Raw genomic sequence first — 18,149 nt, 5'->3', positions numbered from 1 at the left:
CTAAAAGTTTGGCTATGTTTCTGATAAACATTTTATCAAGATTTTTTTAGCCTAATAATGACTTCCTTGACTGTCATTGACACCTTTTTGGTCTTCATGTTGACAAAAAACAATATTAGACATTGACAGCTGTATTATGACGGCACACAATGATGTGACAGAACACACCTGACTTACCAGAAACGACTGGTCAAGCCAATTGTCTCATTACTTTTGGGCACCCTAAAATAAAGGGTATCCATAACTTAATGCGTAGCACAATTTCTGAACGGTGAAAACATGTACACGAATAAATACCATTAAAAAAAAGCAGAGAATCTCTAACTTTAAACTCATAGTAATTGTTTTGATTTCGGGTTAGGGTTAGCTAACCCTAAATCCAAACCTGTAGAGCCAAAAGAGCCAAAAGAAGAAAAAATGCTTCACTATTCCATTACTTACTTGGGCAGAACACTGTACCGTATCTATCCCGGTTTATCATGGTGTATTTATAGCGTGGGAGACCTACCTCGCTGTTCCTCTTGAGCAGCAGCATTAGGTTGGCATTGCCCCCCTGTGGAAGACCGGCAGTGTTACTGATGCTGTATTAGTACAGATAGTTCATTGCATGCCAGCCTGGGCAGGGGAGATTATTGACATTAGGATCACAGTGCTCCTTGGCAGGGCCTTTCTACTGAGGAGCTTCCTGAGCTCAGCCCTGGGCCTTGGGCATGACTCATGTCTGATGGGCGTAGCTCAGCTCTGGGCCTCTGGGACTGGTGGATATGGATGTGGATATCTGTAATAGGCTGATGGTAGGAGAGTCTACTGAGATACACACAGCTCCTTTTCAAATCCCTCCTGATGGTGTGTGAGAGGAAAGGAGAGCAGCTCTGAGTTATATAAGGTGTGTGTGTGTGTGTGCGTGTGTGTGTGTGTGTGTGAGAGTGTGTACCTGATGGTATTCAAAGACATAAAAGAACTAGAAGTACTTATAATGAAGGACAGTTTATTCACACACACACACACACACACACACACACACACACACGCACACACACACACACACACACACACACACACACACACACACACACACACACACACACACACACAGTCCAGCAGGTCCACTAATTACCTTCTTTAACACACTGTCTGACTCAGTCCTGCGAAGGTCTAATGAGTCATCCCCTTCTTCTTTCTCTCCGTCTGGAACACAAAGAGAATCGTTGGCCTCATCGTCGTCCACTTCTACAGACAGAGACGTTCAACCCTACTGGTGCAGGTCATCACAGGGCAACACTGCTACACCGTAGAGCAGTGGTCTACAACTCACCAGAGGTCCTCCTGTGGTGGGACAGTGGAATGGAACGCATACATGCATACATGTTTATGCTCCATCCACTAATCATGGTTAGTTGATTAGAGTCAATACCTCGCTTTGTCAGATCAGGTAGTTTGTGGTAGTGCTTGGTCGGAGCAGAAGCATGCATACACCATAGCTCTCTGGTGATTGACCCCTCGCTGTAGGAAGAGCGGAAGGTAGTCTTACTCTTGGAGATGTTCATCTGGTGGCTGTCGAAGCCTCCGAAGGTCTCCGCGCGGCGCGGCAGACACACCGGCCCTACACCGCCCCCTGGTGGCTCCTGGGTACCGCACACCTGCTGGCCCACGGCCCCGCCCAGACTGCCGTTCACCAGGACATGGAGGGTCTCCACTAGAACACACAGAGAGAAGCACACACACACACACACACACTTAAGACAGTAAGACCAGGGGAGCTGTCCTGCACTCGAGATCAGATACAATTCAGTTTGCAAGGCCACATGACCACTGCCTGGTGGATATTTCTCTCTCTCTCCCTCTCTCTGTGTCTCCCTCTCTCTTACACACACACACACACACACACACGTCATACCATTAACTCTGCAGCAACCAGTATAGGCATACGCGAACCAGGTTACTAAGGGAACCAGGAATGAAGGAGTAAAAGATCAATAACTGAATCATTACTCAGACTGGTGCATTAATCCATTTGTTTTCATTCCGCAGTGCAGAATCACGCTTACTACGCTTATGCATCGATTCCATCCCGGTCTCCAGAATGAAAGCACCGTTAGCTCTATACTAAACAATAATGACATGGACAATTCATCACTCTGGCTTTTTGTAGGCAAAGGGTTTTCTGGCAGATAGGACGGGAGTGGATTTAGTCTGTCTGGCGTGTCGGGTGGGCAGTGTTTGCACTAGCACTTGACCAATGGAATGGTTGACAGGGTGCAAGTCCCGTCCACCTAGTGCCCCGGGGGAACAAAATCCAGCGCCTTCCATAACTGTCCGTTTCCTCAGGTCATCTACTCGTCGGTTCTGTGTCTTCACGGAAAATCACTAGTCGCCTAATGCGACGTTGAGGTAATGCGATGTGCGACCACCGAGTGGCATCTGTGTACTGTCTCTGGCCCCCCCCCCCACGACATACCTTCCCTCAGGGCGTCCTTCATGATCGGCTCTCCCTTGGTGACTTCGTCAGGGGTGGCCCTGAACAGCATCCGGGTTCTGATTGGTGGGTTGGGTTCCTCTGCGGGGGCGCACTCACACATGTCCCTGAACAGAAGCACCTTCTCCTCCAGCAGAGACACGATCTGCTCGTCCTTCTTCCTCAGCAGGTCTGAGAGGAGGGGACACGACACACACACACACACACACACGCACACACACACACACACACACACAGGTGTTCAACACACACGCGCGCACACACACACACACACAGACACAGGTGTTCAACACACACACACACACACACACACAGGTGTTCAACACACACACACTCACACACACACACACACAAACACAGGTGTTCAACACACACACACTCACACACACACACAAACACAGGTGTTCAACACACACGCGCGCACACACACACACACACACACACACACACACACAAACACAGGTGTTCAACACACACGCGCGCACACACACACACACACACAAACAAACACAGGTGTTCAACACACACGCGCGCACACACACACACACACACACACACACAAACACAGGTGTTCAACAAGAACACACGCATAAGTAAGCACACACACACACGCACGCACACGCACACACACACACACACACAAGCACACGCACACACAAGCACACACACACAAGCACACACGCACGCACAGGCACACGCACACAGACACACAGGCACACGCACACAAGCACACACGCACGCACACGCACACAGACACACAGGCACACACACACAAGCACACACACACGCACACGCACACACAAGCACACACGCACGCACACGCACACGCACACAGACACACAGGCACACGCACACACAAGCACACACACACAAGCACACACGCACACGCACACAGACACACAGGCACACGCACACACAGGCACACGCACACATTTGATAGAAGAGAATATGTAATAGAGCCGTGTTTACCTCTCATCTCCCTGGCCTTGGTCTCCTGCAGTCTCCTGTCCTCCTCTGTCTCACTGGGGATCCCCTCATCATCCTCCTTCTCTCTGTTGACAGTCAAGACCACCACCGCCATCATCATCATCATCATCATCATCATCATCATCATCATCAGCAACACCATTAATCATTTCATTTAGGCTGCAGATGCACCTTCTCCTGTCAGATCTAATCACAGTACAGTTACTGTACCTACAGAATATGGCATTTAGTGAAGAGAGGAAACCTTGACCCTACAAGGACTAGGATAGAAAATCCCTGGTACAAAGCAAGTACACTCTCCATCCATCGGTATACGATTGAAAAAACAACGAACACACCACATGTGTGTGTGTGCTGACTCCTCTCCCAGTGACTCACATGGAGTGCATGGCGTCCTGTATGAGCTGCATCCAGGTGTTGCGTTCGTCCTTGGTGCTGGCGTGGACCTCCACCATCTCTGGCTTCTCGATCCCCGCCGTGATCAGGAACAGGCCCCGCTCCTCGTTGGCCACTTCCCGCACGATCAGCTTCTGGAGGGAGATGACCGTGGAGCGCTGGTCCTGTGGGGGAAGGTGAGGAGGGGGGTTGGTGAGGTGAGGAGGGGGGTTGGTGAGGTGAGGAGGGGGGTTGGGGAGGTGAAGAGGGGGGTTGGGGAGGTTGAGGAAAAAATACTCGATTTGCAAGGTTTCTTTCATCGCTACTATATGGAAATTCCATGTGACTGGAAAGCCAACTGGAAATAATGTGAGTCTTATTAAAAAAAACTGAAATCTAAAAAAGAAAAAAGCCCTAACCCTAACCCAAAGAAACTAAGACTGTCATGCCAGTGTAACAGCTTTGTTCAAAACAAGCATCGACTGAGTCGGGCTTCGCATGGCACGGTGTGTTACACAACACAGCTGAAACAACACAGACAGGCCAGACTGGTGTTGTAACAGCAAGGCTCGCCAGCCTCAAAGCAAACAAGACAAAAGGAGGGCAAGGTTCTTCCACAGTTTATACAGCGGAGGACAATGGGAGAAACACAAACATACCAGGGAGGCAAAGACATATTTCTGGTCTTTCTCTTGGAGGAAGATGAACACGTCAGACAGCAGCATGGCCTGGACATCTGGACATTGGGGAAGGGGGGGGGGGGGGGGGGGGGGGAACGTCCGTTAGGATCAGGAGAAGAAGAAAACAAAAAAGAGATACTCGGAGAATGATGAAAGAACGCAGATTGATAAAAGAGTCTGTTCCCTTACCCTTAAGCCTTCCGGCGGAGTTCTTCAGCTGCAGCGGTCCGTCGTGCAGCAGCCGCCTCCCCCTCACCAGGTCTTCTCTGGCGAACATCTGGCCGCTCTTCATCCTCATGATGGACTTGCTGTCCGTCCGGCTGTACACGTCTTTCAGGCGTCGCTTCTTGTCGTGCTCGTTCACCTTGCTGTCCACGGCGGCGATCACCTCCTTCACCTGCCTCAGAGCTCGGCTCACGTCCTCGTGGTCCTCCTCGTTGTCTACACACAAGACACATAGGGGGATTATGGGCCATGTCGTTGATAAACACAGAGAGCATAACACATGACAACATAGAGAAGATAAATCCATTCATCACCGTACTAACAGTTATTTATTCATTGTGTGTATTGTATTGTATTGTATTGTATTGTATTATAAAATGGTAAATGGACTGCACTTCTATAGCACCTTTTTGCTGCTCCAAAGCGCTTTACAACGGCCTCTCATTCACCCATTCACCCACACATTCACACACCAATGGCGGCAAGCTGCCATGCAAGGCGCTGGCCCGCTCACTGGGAGCAATTTTGGGATTCAGTGTCTTGCCCAAGGACACTTCGACATGTGGCCAGCCGGGGCTCGAACCGCTGATCTGCCAACCTTGAGATCATTAGACAGCGCCTCTACCTCCTGCGCCACAGCCGGCCAAACAGAACGGTAAAACAAATATTTGAGGGGATCTTACCTTTGGTGTGTTGTAGTATCCTCTGTAGTAACACTGGGTACTTGGTTATACGCTGGGTGACTAGTAGAATACACTCTGGGATGCCTAGTCTCCGGACGATTGTACTGCTCATCTTTTTCTGGAAACACAGGTGCATACAATCAGACACTGTTTCATGTTTCAATGACTTCCCTCAGAGTGAAGCAGACACATGTGATCTTGTATGCAAGCCAGGGCACCACCTGGTGAAAGGAATCAGTGAGACCTCACACTGCTTCTAGATAGATAGACCATGACATCATAAATGAAGAAGATGTCTTACTTTGATAAAGGCCTGGAAGCGTTTGTCTTTGGTGTGAAGCTCTTTATAAAAGTTGACCGCCTCGTTGTGGCGGCTGCAGAATTTCCCATAGACCTTCCTCATGTGATCTGCATTGGAACCTGAGAACTGAGGACCCGAATGCTCACATGAGATGATGACACACTAACAGGTTAGCCTAGTCAACAACATTATCCCAGCGCTCTCTAAACATAATGTGGTGGATGAGCTGAGTCACCCCCAGACAATGGAAAGTGCTATGAGCACCTTTCGTAAAAGCACAATAGACCAAATCCATTAATAGTATATCATATATGTTCATAATTAGTATGTTCATCCACAGCCCTTCCACTCCCTATCTTTCCCATTTAAGTGAGTAAAATGTGCCGTTCCTATGGCAGTGGCAGCAGAGGGCGCACTTCAGTAAGGACAGTTATCACTGAAGTAATGCAGCTTGAAGCAAAGAAGTAAAAAACACTATCCAAAATGTATTAAAAAACGGTGTGCCTTAGCTGATATTTAATTGTCCTAATTTTCTTTCCACTGATAATGAAATATAGACATATGTAATAGTAACAGACTTTTGTCTCTATTGTATAAGACTACATTTTGGATTGTAAAACCTCCTGCTAGCACTATGCTAGCGAGTGAGGCAGATAGCACAGCCCTTTCAACAAAAAAGCATTTGAAAATCTCCATTGGAGCCAATGTATTTGCCCGTACTCTATTTAGCACCCTCTGCTGAAACAAAATATAAGGGTTGCGTTCGTAAATTCGCTCCGGAAATCTGATCAGCACTCATGGAATGCCTCATGTCCAATCAAATGACTCGGCCCCTTTATGACATGGAACCCAGTGTGCGCTCCGGCGCTCTCAGTGCAAATTTACAAACACAGCCAACGTATCCACTTTCGTTCAAGTATGAATGTATACATCCTCTGGTCCCTCTGAGTAATAACGCTAACCTGTGTGAGGAGGACGTCTCCTATCTGGCGGATGAGGAAGCTGCCGTCGTCCCGCCCCTCGATGACGGACTCCCTCTTTCGCTCCAGGAGGGAGGTGAAGAACTGTGTGTGCAGGTCTAGGAGTTCCTCCAACATGGGGAACACTCTCTCTACGATCTGACCCTCCATCTGCAGCTCCTTCTGCAGACCCTTACCGTAGACCTCCGCCATGATCCGCAGGATCCGCACATGGTGCATCTCTGTCTGGAGCAACTCTGGAGGAGGAGAGGGGATGGGAAGACGGAAAAAGGAGAGGCAACGGGTTGGAGGGAGGGTAATTGTAAGACTTCCATTTGCCATCCACTGGACCCTGCTGTCATCTATGTAAAAATGTCTTTCTACCTCAAAATAGCCACACCAGAGAGACAGAGTTGTTATAGTGCTAGACCCAAATCAACGCCAGTGTTTCCTATATATGCATTCATTCGTGGCGGGCGCGCGAAAACTCACCACCCCGCCACTAACGTGAAAAATCCTGGAGGAAACACCGAACGCTATCCGATTCTATTTGCGATGAGTAAGACCCTCCTAATCCATAATACTCAATAATGAAATCAAAATCAATGGCTTGACTGAGACAAAAGACTTGGAGAACTAAGTAGATGGTTTGATGTGTGATAGTGAGAGCCCCCCTCCTACCGTAGATGACGTCTTGTCTCTTGACCAGTTCCTTCTTCAGCTGCTTGACGTACTTCTTGTCCACAGTGAAGCTCCAGGAGTCCGCTTCCAGCTCCTTCGCCTCCGCCTCAAACTCGCCCATCAACTGGCTGTCCATCATCTCCGTGCCTGGGAGACACCACAAATATACACAGAGAACAAATGTTTATTTAACCTTTACTTAAGTCAGGCAAGGTATTGAGAACTAATTTACACACTATGCAAACAAGGGAACAATTCACATTAGCGAACTAGCGGTGCTAGCATTTAAAGAGACAACAGCTATAAACGTCTGAGGAGATCTGAGGAGAGGTTTTCTATCTGCAGGATGAGTCCTGCCGTTCGTTCGGGAGGTTGACTGAAACACTTGGCACAAAGAGAAAGGCCTTTGTTAGGGTTTACCTTCATCTGTCAGAGACTCCGTGGATTCGTTGACCTTACTGGTCTTGTGTAAGGAGTCTGTAGATTGAGACAGGTACTTCAGTCCCTTCAGACCCTGCGCCTCCTCAAACACTGGCCTGGATGGATAAAGTGGGTGGAGGAGATGTGAGGAAGGAGTAAGACACCAGTAAGCCTAACGTGACTAATAGTACTGGTCTTCCGGACCTAGATTAAAATCTAATCCTAGACAACAAAGTATCTTCATTGAAGTCTCCGTTGACAGAGAGATTTAGTCCAGGATTTGGGATACCAGCCCGTTTTTTTTCCCCTTGGAATGATGACACAACAGACTAGGTGTGGCTGGTGTTGTTCACTGTGTGTAACTGGTATCGCTGCTCACCCTGCGATGTTGCTGATGGAGATGCTCTTCGACAGGTTGCTGTGGTTGAAGGAGAGGATGCTGGGATTCCTGCGGGGCGTGGCCACCACGACCTGGTCGTCAGGAGAGCAGGTGGACCAGGGCCGCTCCCGTGACGACATTGGCAAGGATGTAGCTGATCACACACACACACACCCACACACACACACACACACACACACACGTAACCTAAGTTAGCCTGAAGGATTACCTCTAATACAGTCCACATCATTGCTTGTGAGTACACACATAGTGCATATAAACAATGAAATACATTCAAAGAGAACATCCAGTACAGTGTATAGAAAGGAGTAGAGGTGTAAATAAAAATTATGTGTCTAAACTAAATCATTTGCAGTCAGAGACAGAGTTTAGATCATCAGAGGGCACAGAGGGAGCAGGTGGAGACAGGACAACTGGTCCGTTTGCTTGTCATCTTACATTTGCTTCTCAAAGTGACCCCGGAGATGGACAGCCCATCTGGACACGTCTGCTGCTTCTGGAGCTGACACACACACAGTGGAAACATCTCTTCAAATACAGCAAACATCACTGACATTACACACACACACACACACACACATAGAAACACGCTAACACACACACACACACACACAGAAACATGTGAACACACACATACACAAACACACAGAAACACGCAAGCACACACACACACACACACACACACACACACACAGAAACATGTGAACACACACATACACAAACACACAGAAACACGCAAACACACACACACACACACACACACACAGAAACATGTGAACACACACACACACACACAGAAACATGTGAACACACACATACACAAACACACAGAAACACGCAAACACACACACACACACACACACACAGAAACATGTGAACACACACATACACAAACACACAGAAACACGCAAACACACTCACACACACACACACACACACACACAGAAACATGTGAACACACACACACACACACACACACAGAAACATGCACACACACACGCTCACACACTGCTGCTGTTGACAAACAGTGGAGGGGATTGCCACGCATTCTCACTTAAGACAGAGACTGATCACACACCAACCTGTTGACAGACGTGTGTGTGTGTGTGTGTTTGTGTGTGAGTATTTGTATTTGTGTGTGTGTGTGCGCGCAAGCATGCGTGTGTGTGTGTGCGTGTATGTGTGTGTGTGTGTGTGTGTGTGTGTGTGTGTGTGTGTGTGCAGACTCAGAGCCACACTTACCTTCATTTTGACCTTGACGCACACAGGCAGACTCTCTCTACAGCCCTTATGGACATGTGCGTTGCAGTCTGAAAACATCAGGAAAGAATAACGTGGTTAACAATCTGGTGGAAAAAAAAAATCAGTCATAAACACGGCAACAAACGCAGTGCAGCACACCTGAAAAAAAAAGCTAAGATTCTGATTCTAACAGTAGATAAGAACTGCTTAAGCACCAGCATGAAGTTGAAAACACCAAAACACACCCTCTTCCTCTTCCATGTCACGTGACAGCCAGCGGGACCGGGAGTGTATATAATACGACTTCAAAGTCACACAAGTGAAACCGCCAGAGAATAAAACAACCTGACAAATAGGCGGGTGGTAGTGACTCATATCAAACCAATACTGTTCCTTTGATCCGCCCTCCTCCTCCACTGATGAAAACACGCAACAAGAGGGAACTCAGATCTCTTACCCAGGGAGAAAGGTGTGAATCTAGATTACATGAATCAAAATTCAGTATCAATTACCATAATATGCATTTGGAAAAATGACAGAAATTTATGTTTCATTATAGTGTGTCTCTGCCTAGTTCCCCCTGTCCTGACTTCAGTCCTCCTCTGCCCTATGACCACTCTACAACATTGTTGACTGTTAGCTGTTCTACTGTTTGCAGACACACCCAGGGAAAGGTAAAGTGTTCCGGAGGGTTCATAAAACACTGTTGATGTAAAAACATCAAGGCAGCTGCAGAGAAATCATTGCAGAACGTCGGGCTCGAGTATACAACTGACATTTAAACAGTTCCTCTGCAGACCCAGTCAAGCGTGATCATAACAACACCAACACTAAACACTTCAGGGGAGAGAGACAATAGGCAGTCTGTTGCACTCTGCCCACCTCTGCCTGGCTAAAACATTAGGCAGGCACTGTGCAGGATCACACACAAACCTGTCCGTGTGTGTGTGTGTGTGTGTGTGTGTGTGTGTGTGCATGTGTGTGTGTGTGTGTGTGAGAGAGAGAGAGTGTGTGTGTGTGTGTGTGCATGTGTGTGTGTGTGTGTGAGAGAGTGCGCATGTTTGTGTGTGTGTGTGTGTGTGTGTGAGAGAGAGTGTGTGTGCGTGTGTGTGTGTGTGTGTGTGTGTGTGTGTGTGTGTACGTGTGAGAGAGAGAGTGTGTGTGCATGTGCGTGTGTGTGTGTATGTGTGTGTGTGTGTGTGTGTATGTGTGTGTGTGTGTGTGTGTGTGTGTGTGTGTGTGTGTGTGTGTGTGCGCGTGTGTGTCTACAAACTAGCATCGTTTTATCTGTTTTTTTTTGCTATCTGATCCACAACAGGCATTTTTCAAAAGTAGCCGCTACTATAAAAAGAACTGGGACAGGAGAAAGAGGCTCTCTCTCACTGGAAACCTTCTAGCCCGTCATCTATTTACAAGCCTCAGTGCAGTGAAACAGTGTGTGTGACTAAAAACCAAAGTCACTTTTGAGAAATGATCCGCGGAAACCCAAATAGGGCCAACGGCACATCCTCTGCCAGTGAAGGAAATAAAAAAAGAGAAACACAGAGAGAGAGAGAGAGAGAGGGGAGAGAAGTGTCAGAGAGTGAACGAAAGAGAGGAAGAGAAAGAGAGAGAGAGAGGGGGGGGACGGGACATCCATTAACAGCAGTAATAGAGCAGTTATAGAGCAGTAATGGCCCAGTAACGGAGCAGTGTAACAGTGGGACAGCAGAGTGAGCTCTGAGCTGACGCTGAGCAGCTGCCTCAGTCAGGGGCCAGAGCGTAGGCCAAAGGCAGAGCAGGGTGATGCAACCCTGTGAAAGACTCGACTGAGGGGGCTGGCTGGGCAGGAGGCCACTTCTCCCTTCTCCCTCCCGCCTTCTCCTTCTAACCCCCCCCCCCCCCCTCCCCATTCTGCTCCCTCATCACTGGGACACTCCCAGCCCACTCCAGCCCATCCCACCTGAAAGCTCAAAGTCAAACCAGCACTCCCGAGAAGGATTTTTAGAGAACCCGAAGTTCCAACGGTTCTTTAATGAACATGCACTTTGGGGAGCATGTACAGTAACAGTACACAGTGTGCCGACATTATTCCATTTCTTATAATAATTTTAATTAATTAATTAAATTTTAATTTTGCCATCTTATTGCTTGAGGTCCTGATAGTTTCTGCTGCTCTAATGCACGTCGCTCACACAGAGACGGCGTGGGGAAAGTGCATAGTAGTCGTTGTGACAGTGAGTTTTCAATCCATCCACTTCTGTCCGAAAATCTCCGAAAATAGACAACATCCTAACATCCTCTTTAGGTCCCCTCAGACAGGACCCAGCCGAGCCTCATGGGATTTCCTGCTTTCTGCTTAGTCTGGCTTTCTCTTAGTCTGGCTTTCTCTAGCTAGAACCGCTGACTGTACTAGAAAGAGTGAATAGTGTGATTGAGCCGCCCAAAGACGACCAGTCTGCGTCTTTTAAACAATGTACTAAGATATAAATACGTGACGAAAGACGCTATACTAGTTCTAGCCGTGGAACTAACTGACTTCTAGTTACAGCATAGTATCAGAGGTAGTAACTGACTGCATAACAGTCCAAACTATAGCAGTTAGGAGAATGGAATCACGACGCTCGTAGATAAGAGTTCCGGTAATAAGATAGAAGCCAGAAGTCCCTTTCTTTGGAAAAGAAGATGAGTAAGTCATGGAACCACAGAGTCTGGGCTGACATAAACACTGTGATAAAGATCTGTACAGATCCCCACGTAATGACCTAATTAACACTTGACTTGTGCTGGCTGACAGAGGGGTGGAGGTGGCGGGGGAGGGGGAGGGGGTTATGAAACAGAAGAGGAGGAGGAGGAAGAAGAAGAGGTGGAGGTGGAGGAGGAGGATGAAGAGAGGGAAGAAGAAGATGAAAAAGAGGAGGAGGAGTGGAATAGGGAGAGGAGGAAGTGGTTTTGGGTCAGAGCGAGACAGAGATACTGTAGGTGGGTTTAGTCTTACTGGTGCAGAGGAAGGCTTCTTTAGTGTTGATGGGTTTGTTGCATTGTTGGCACGTCGTGGAGGGGGCGGAGTTGACGGAGCTGAAGAGATGTCCGTTCAGGGTCTTCTTCTCCTTCTCCTTGGGATCTTTCTCCTTCTCCCGACCCTTCTCTTTGTCTTTCTCCTGCGTAGGGCCAGAGACAAGAACAACTTCCCATCAAATCCATTGCTTTTCTGAGTCAACGCACCACACCGCTGTCTGTGAGCGGTGAGCACGCCGTCGTGACATCGTCACTACTACGACAATATCAAGATTCTAATAAATCACTGTACGATGAGGCGCGTAGTGCTGAAATGATCCCTGTTCCTCCTCACAAAGCGGAAGGCACTTCACATTTTGGATTCTGACTCAACCCCACAACCCCCAATACTACATTGCGTATTCCGTGTAGGCAATATATGGTCATCTGTGGTGAGACCAGAGGCATTAGTCAAACCTAAACAATGTGGCTAAAGCACAGTAGCTTCACTTTCTAGTCTAAACAGAAGTCAATGTCTGCCAATAACGGAAGCGTGGACCATAAAAATGTAATGGCGCAAAACCAAGAGGACAGTATACACTATACAGAGATATATCAGATGACGAATAGCAGTTACAGCAGTGAGAGTTGAGGAAAAAAAAACACTTTGACGTAGATACAGCAGTGGTGACTAAGAGTTCCCAGTCTCTCACACAAAGCCCATAATGACCGATATGATCCTCCGACTGTACCTCATTCTGTCCTGACTCGCACCTCAGCTTCAGGGAGCGCCCTTGCGCCAGGAGACGTCTGCACAGCATCACACGCAGTTTGTCTGTCTGAAAGTCTCTCTCTCTCTCTGTCTGTCTGTCGTCGGGTCAGTCTGCTGGTCTATCTGTCTATCTGTCAAGTATGTCTGTCTGTCTGTCTGTCTGTCTGTCGAGACTGTACGTCTATCTGTCTGTCACTCAGTCACTCACAGTTGTCTGTCTGTCTCTCTGTCAATCCGTCTGTTTGTCTGTCTCTTCTCGGACCACTGGCGAGCTTCTACAGAAAGAACCCTGTTGTTCCCATGACACCAGTGTACCAGACCAAAAGGAGGAAGTGAGCTAGCTAGCATGTAGGACTGAGCTGAATTGTGCTTCTGCGTTTCTGTGTGTGTTACACACCAGCAGCCTCGCTTAAAGACGCAGCAGCTTCCTGCCTCACCTCTCTGTCACAATCCCTGCTACTCTCGAGAAGATGTTTGGCCTTGAGTTTAGACAATGTCTTTTCAAAGCAATGTCTCTTCAAAGTTGGATCATCATGGAACAGATCTCTATACTATACTGTAAGTTGTTTTGGATTGAAAAATGTTAAATGTTAAATGAGAACTGTCTTCATACAGTCCATGGCCATGTCCTTACTGCTATTTTCTATACGGTTATCTAGAAGTATGATGTTACTTGGTGGTTTGTTTTCGTAGAGGCAGTGATGCCATACTAAGGACTGGCTGTGTGCAACTAATCACAGAATGTGTCTGTTTCCTGTGTGACTTCCGACGGCTTGCAAACGCGGCGCCTCGCACTGTTGCACACAAAAGCTATATGCTACACAGTGTGTACACAGTGGTACGGTATGTGCTGATACAGTGCTTCCTGCTGTGTGCGCTCCCAGTGTCAAGTTTGATCTGATTACCACACACCGGATAACCAGAGAAACGTCACGGAATGGATCTCGTCGAAAAAGTGATCAAGCACTCAAAAGTCACACATACGGACAGAAATGAGGACTGAAATGAGGACTTCTCAACCTAAATAAGTACGGTGCCTGTACAGTATACATAGAGTGGAACGAGAAACCTTGAAACCTGGAATCCGAGTGAAAAATAGTGGGCTCTTGAAAGTCAGGGGAAGGGGAGGAGGAAGGAGCTGAGGAGGAGAGGAGGAGGAGGGGAGGAACTCACCTTGCTCTTCTTGCTCATCTTGCTCTTGAGGTAACTGAAGGTCCGGCTGACCTTGGTCCCTGGCCTGCCCTCCGTGTCGCTCCGCAGAGGCCCGGGGTCCTCCTCAGAGATGCTGAACACAGACGTCATCCATGTTACACTCATGGTGTTGTCATGGTATCACCCTGGTACAAGTCTCATGCATTGCTCCACTGTAGGCCTACCGGCTAGGCGTCATCATCATGACCATTACTCAATTGTTTCAACAGCAAAACAAGGAGCAGTTACTAGTACCACACTTGCAAAAACTACACTGTGCATATACTGGTATGAACAGTGTCATATATGAACAGTAAAATAGTGTCTTAACTAAAGCCTTGCATCTTACCTGTACTCTAGTGACCCAGCGGTATGGGTGAAGGATCCCACTCCTGCGGGAGAAACAGAGAGACGGGGTGGGGGTGAGGAGCTGGACCAATGGGACAGCAGCGTTTATGATAATGGTTGAGCGATAGAGCGTGCTGAAATAACTTAAGATTAGAGACTGGCTCGGAATTCCTCTAGATAAAAAACGGTCCTTTCTCAGACATCCAGACATAACCATTGTAAAGACTGGTAATATCACATGGTAATGCCAAGCCACTTCTAAGCGGAGGATAGAGCATTATACAGTAACATACATTGCATTCTGAAATTATTCAGACCCCTTCACTTCACTCTCCACATGTTGTTGTGGTATAGCCTCGATTTAAAATGGATTAAAAATATCCATCAATCCACACACAACACCCCAGAATGACAAAGAAAAACCACTTTTTTTGAAATTTAAATAAATCTATTAAAATTGAAATACAGATAAGTACAGTTCAATACCTCATAAGCACATAAGTATTCAGACCCTTTGCAATGACACTCTTAAAATGAGCTAAAATGCAAAAATCAAGTTGAATTGAGTCCATCTTAATGCAAATATAATAGTATTTTGGGATCAATATATTTGTTTTTATAGGGTCTCTGATTTGCAAGATATTCATTCCAAAATGACATGACCTAACCTGAACTAACCTGATCCACACAGTGTGCAATTGATTCCTATGCAAATCAGAGACCCTATAAAAACAAAGATATTGATTCCAAAATGACATGAACTATTATCCTTTCATTAAGATAAACTCAATTCAACTTATTGGAGATTTGTTGATGACCTTTTAGTATTTTAGCTTATTTTAAGAGTGTTATTGCAAAGGGTATGAATACTTATGCACATGAGGTATTTCTGTGTTTCAATTTTAATACATTTGCAGACATTTCTAAACACTTGGTTTCACTTTGTCATTATGGGGTATTGTGTGTGGATTGATGAATTTTAATTTATTTTATTTAATCAACTTTAGATTGAGTCTATAACACAACGAAATGTGTAAAAAGTGAAGGGGTCTGATGACTTTCTATAGCCACTGTACAGGGCAGCATCATCCCCTCCTATGGACACAGTGGGACAGTGGGAACCTGGTAGGAGAACTAACAGGCATGAATTAGAATGTATTAGACACACGCATATAGACAAGACCTGGGGAGAAACACAGTAGTGTGGTGTGCTTGATTCAGCTTGCCCGGTCAAACGTATATCCCATCTAGTCCCCATGCTGGCACTCTCACTCTCGTCTGCCAGGTCAGGCAAGCAAAGTCAAGCGCACCACATGTATTTGAATACATAGGAAAAAAATACTTTTCTGACCCAGATCGAAAAGGGACCTTTAGATATAGCAGCATCACAAAGGTTTAATTGAGTCTCTTTGACAGCATCCATTTCCTGAAGGGACAGCCATGCTAAAGAGATTTACTGGTCGTCAGACCGGACACATTGAAGCGCCGGCACGGTTCTATCTTCTCCGGCGAAGCTGAATATAACCACATCACATGACAAACACACAGAGAAATGTCCAGAACGGACATACGAAATGTCCTTACAGCTCTTAAGCTGCTAAATCTGACACGGCCAGCCCAGAGAAAGCCATGTCTCTTTTTAGCTCTGAAAACGTCAGCCTCAGTAACACAACCAGCCGGCTAGCCTGGGGGATTTTCTTTCTTTCTTTCTCTCTGTTCTTTCTTCCCTTCCTTCTTTCTTTCCTTCCTATCGTTCTCTCCCCCCAGAATAATATACAAGTCTCTCTTACGAGACTCGGAGGAGGGCGCAGATCGGCAGCAGTGAAAATGTCCTGAAAGGAAACTCTATCCTTTTTAGCAGCTGCGAAGCCCGGGCGGAACACTTTGAAAGGTTTTTATGTGGATTTCGAAAAATGGAAGAGGATAGGAGAGGGGGGAATAAATAGATCTGATGGAAAGGAAAAGAACGAAAGAAAAGCAATTAAGTGGAAAACTCTCAGGAAAGCACTAATAGAAAGGACAGGCTTGTCAAATACAATAGGAGAACGGGGGCTACTCTGGACCTGGGGAAAAACCTCTGAGAACAGAAGGGTGATTCTTGTCCTTCAGACTCACTTAGACACCAATAACGGGAACTAGACTACAGGTTTAAAGGAGGCTCCGGCCGATATTCAATAAGGGCAGAAAGAGACAGAGAGAGATGACGATTCCAGATGTCTGACTGAATGGACGTCTGAGTTCTCTCCACTATGCTGCCTGCCTACCGTCTCTGAACAGGGAGGTTTGCGAGGCGTTTGACAGGGTACTGTAGAGACAGTGCAGAAAGGCAAAGCTCTCAGATCATGAGAATAGAATACCATGTAGGCAGAGGGAATCTTGTGACATTTTCATTCGAATGAAAGGGGTAAAATCTCTGTGACCATTTTTCTTTTTTCGATTTGATCAGTCTTTTTCATGGCAGCCAAGGTTTTTAGGACTGTACATGGGTAGAGACATGTGTAAAATAGATAAATTAGGGAATAGTCAGTACAGATATGATTAGTCCACAGGTTAGTGCTGCTGACACTTCTTTACCTAATTTGCTTGAATTTTCGCTATAGCACAATAAAAATATGTCTATCTGATCACTTGTTCACCTATATAATTTAATTTAGCCATTTAGCAGACGCTTTTAATCCAAAGCGACTTACAATTGGAGTAACTGAGGGCTAAGTGCCTTACTCAAGGGCACACTAGTAGTGGTGTGGTTTCAGGCGGGATTTGAACTCACAACCTTCCGATCACAAGTCCAACTCACTATCCACTAGACCACCACTACCCTATATCACTCTTTGTATCAGCAACTGCGAGTGAGTTGTAGAAAGAGAAGTTGGAGGCGTTTGTTTGAAATAAGAGATACTTACTGATTGATATCTAAAGCAATGAAACAGATTTTTCCTGACAATCTGAGACTTTCCCATGCTGAGGGAAGTGTTCTCATTGGACCAGACAAGATAAGAGTATTAGGGTTGATTTAGAGGGAGGCGACGTCCGTTTAGTGACACGGTCAGAACAAACGACGAAGGCACACCCAGTGCATTCTGGGTGCGTACTTACTCACTACCTCCTCCTCGTCGCTGGAGGAGGAGCCGATAGAAAAGATGGTTTTAGATTTGGGGAGGATCGGAGACATGCTGAAGGAGAAGGAGATGCGCCTCTTGGCACGAGGTCGTCCGTTCGCTGGGGTTACATCCCATCCAAGGACACAAAACAAATCAAATCAAATCACGGGAAATTGACAAAAAAACACACGAGCCTAGGGTGGGTGACCTTATTCCCTTTTAGTGATAGAGTGAACCCCCCGTAAATAAGGGACAGGGGAACTAGACTACCGGGGAGGCCTAACCCTAACCTTTAACCTTTACCACACAACCAGGTGAGAGAAGACCCAGTT

General features: G+C 46.7%; 1 protein-coding gene across 1 annotated transcript in view; it reads right to left on the bottom strand.

Annotated features, from left to right (window-relative positions):
• Positions 1-18,149, bottom strand: part of LOC308170408 (A-kinase anchor protein 13-like) — a 47,615-nt gene that overhangs the window by 5,648 nt on the left and 23,818 nt on the right. The window contains exons 10-28 of the mRNA XM_080545201.1: positions 14,718-14,760; positions 14,351-14,462; positions 12,407-12,569; positions 9,430-9,497; positions 8,626-8,689; positions 8,167-8,320; positions 7,788-7,903; positions 7,368-7,514; positions 6,690-6,943; positions 5,728-5,853; positions 5,427-5,544; positions 4,708-4,959; positions 4,498-4,574; positions 3,842-4,023; positions 3,446-3,528; positions 2,459-2,647; positions 1,532-1,696; positions 1,118-1,188; positions 509-553 (exon numbers count right to left, since the gene is read on the bottom strand). Of these exons, the coding sequence (XP_080401327.1) occupies positions 509-553; positions 1,118-1,188; positions 1,532-1,696; positions 2,459-2,647; positions 3,446-3,528; positions 3,842-4,023; positions 4,498-4,574; positions 4,708-4,959; positions 5,427-5,544; positions 5,728-5,853; positions 6,690-6,943; positions 7,368-7,514; positions 7,788-7,903; positions 8,167-8,320; positions 8,626-8,689; positions 9,430-9,497; positions 12,407-12,569; positions 14,351-14,462; positions 14,718-14,760 (2,429 nt within the window). The remainder of the gene's footprint in view (positions 1-508; positions 554-1,117; positions 1,189-1,531; positions 1,697-2,458; positions 2,648-3,445; positions 3,529-3,841; positions 4,024-4,497; positions 4,575-4,707; positions 4,960-5,426; positions 5,545-5,727; positions 5,854-6,689; positions 6,944-7,367; positions 7,515-7,787; positions 7,904-8,166; positions 8,321-8,625; positions 8,690-9,429; positions 9,498-12,406; positions 12,570-14,350; positions 14,463-14,717; positions 14,761-18,149) is intronic.

Source organism: Nansenia antarctica, assembly GCF_963989245.1.
Source record: "Nansenia antarctica genome assembly, chromosome: 14".
Lineage (NCBI taxonomy): Eukaryota > Metazoa > Chordata > Actinopteri > Argentiniformes > Microstomatidae > Nansenia > Nansenia antarctica.
This window is presented reverse-complemented; position numbering and strand designations above follow the sequence as displayed.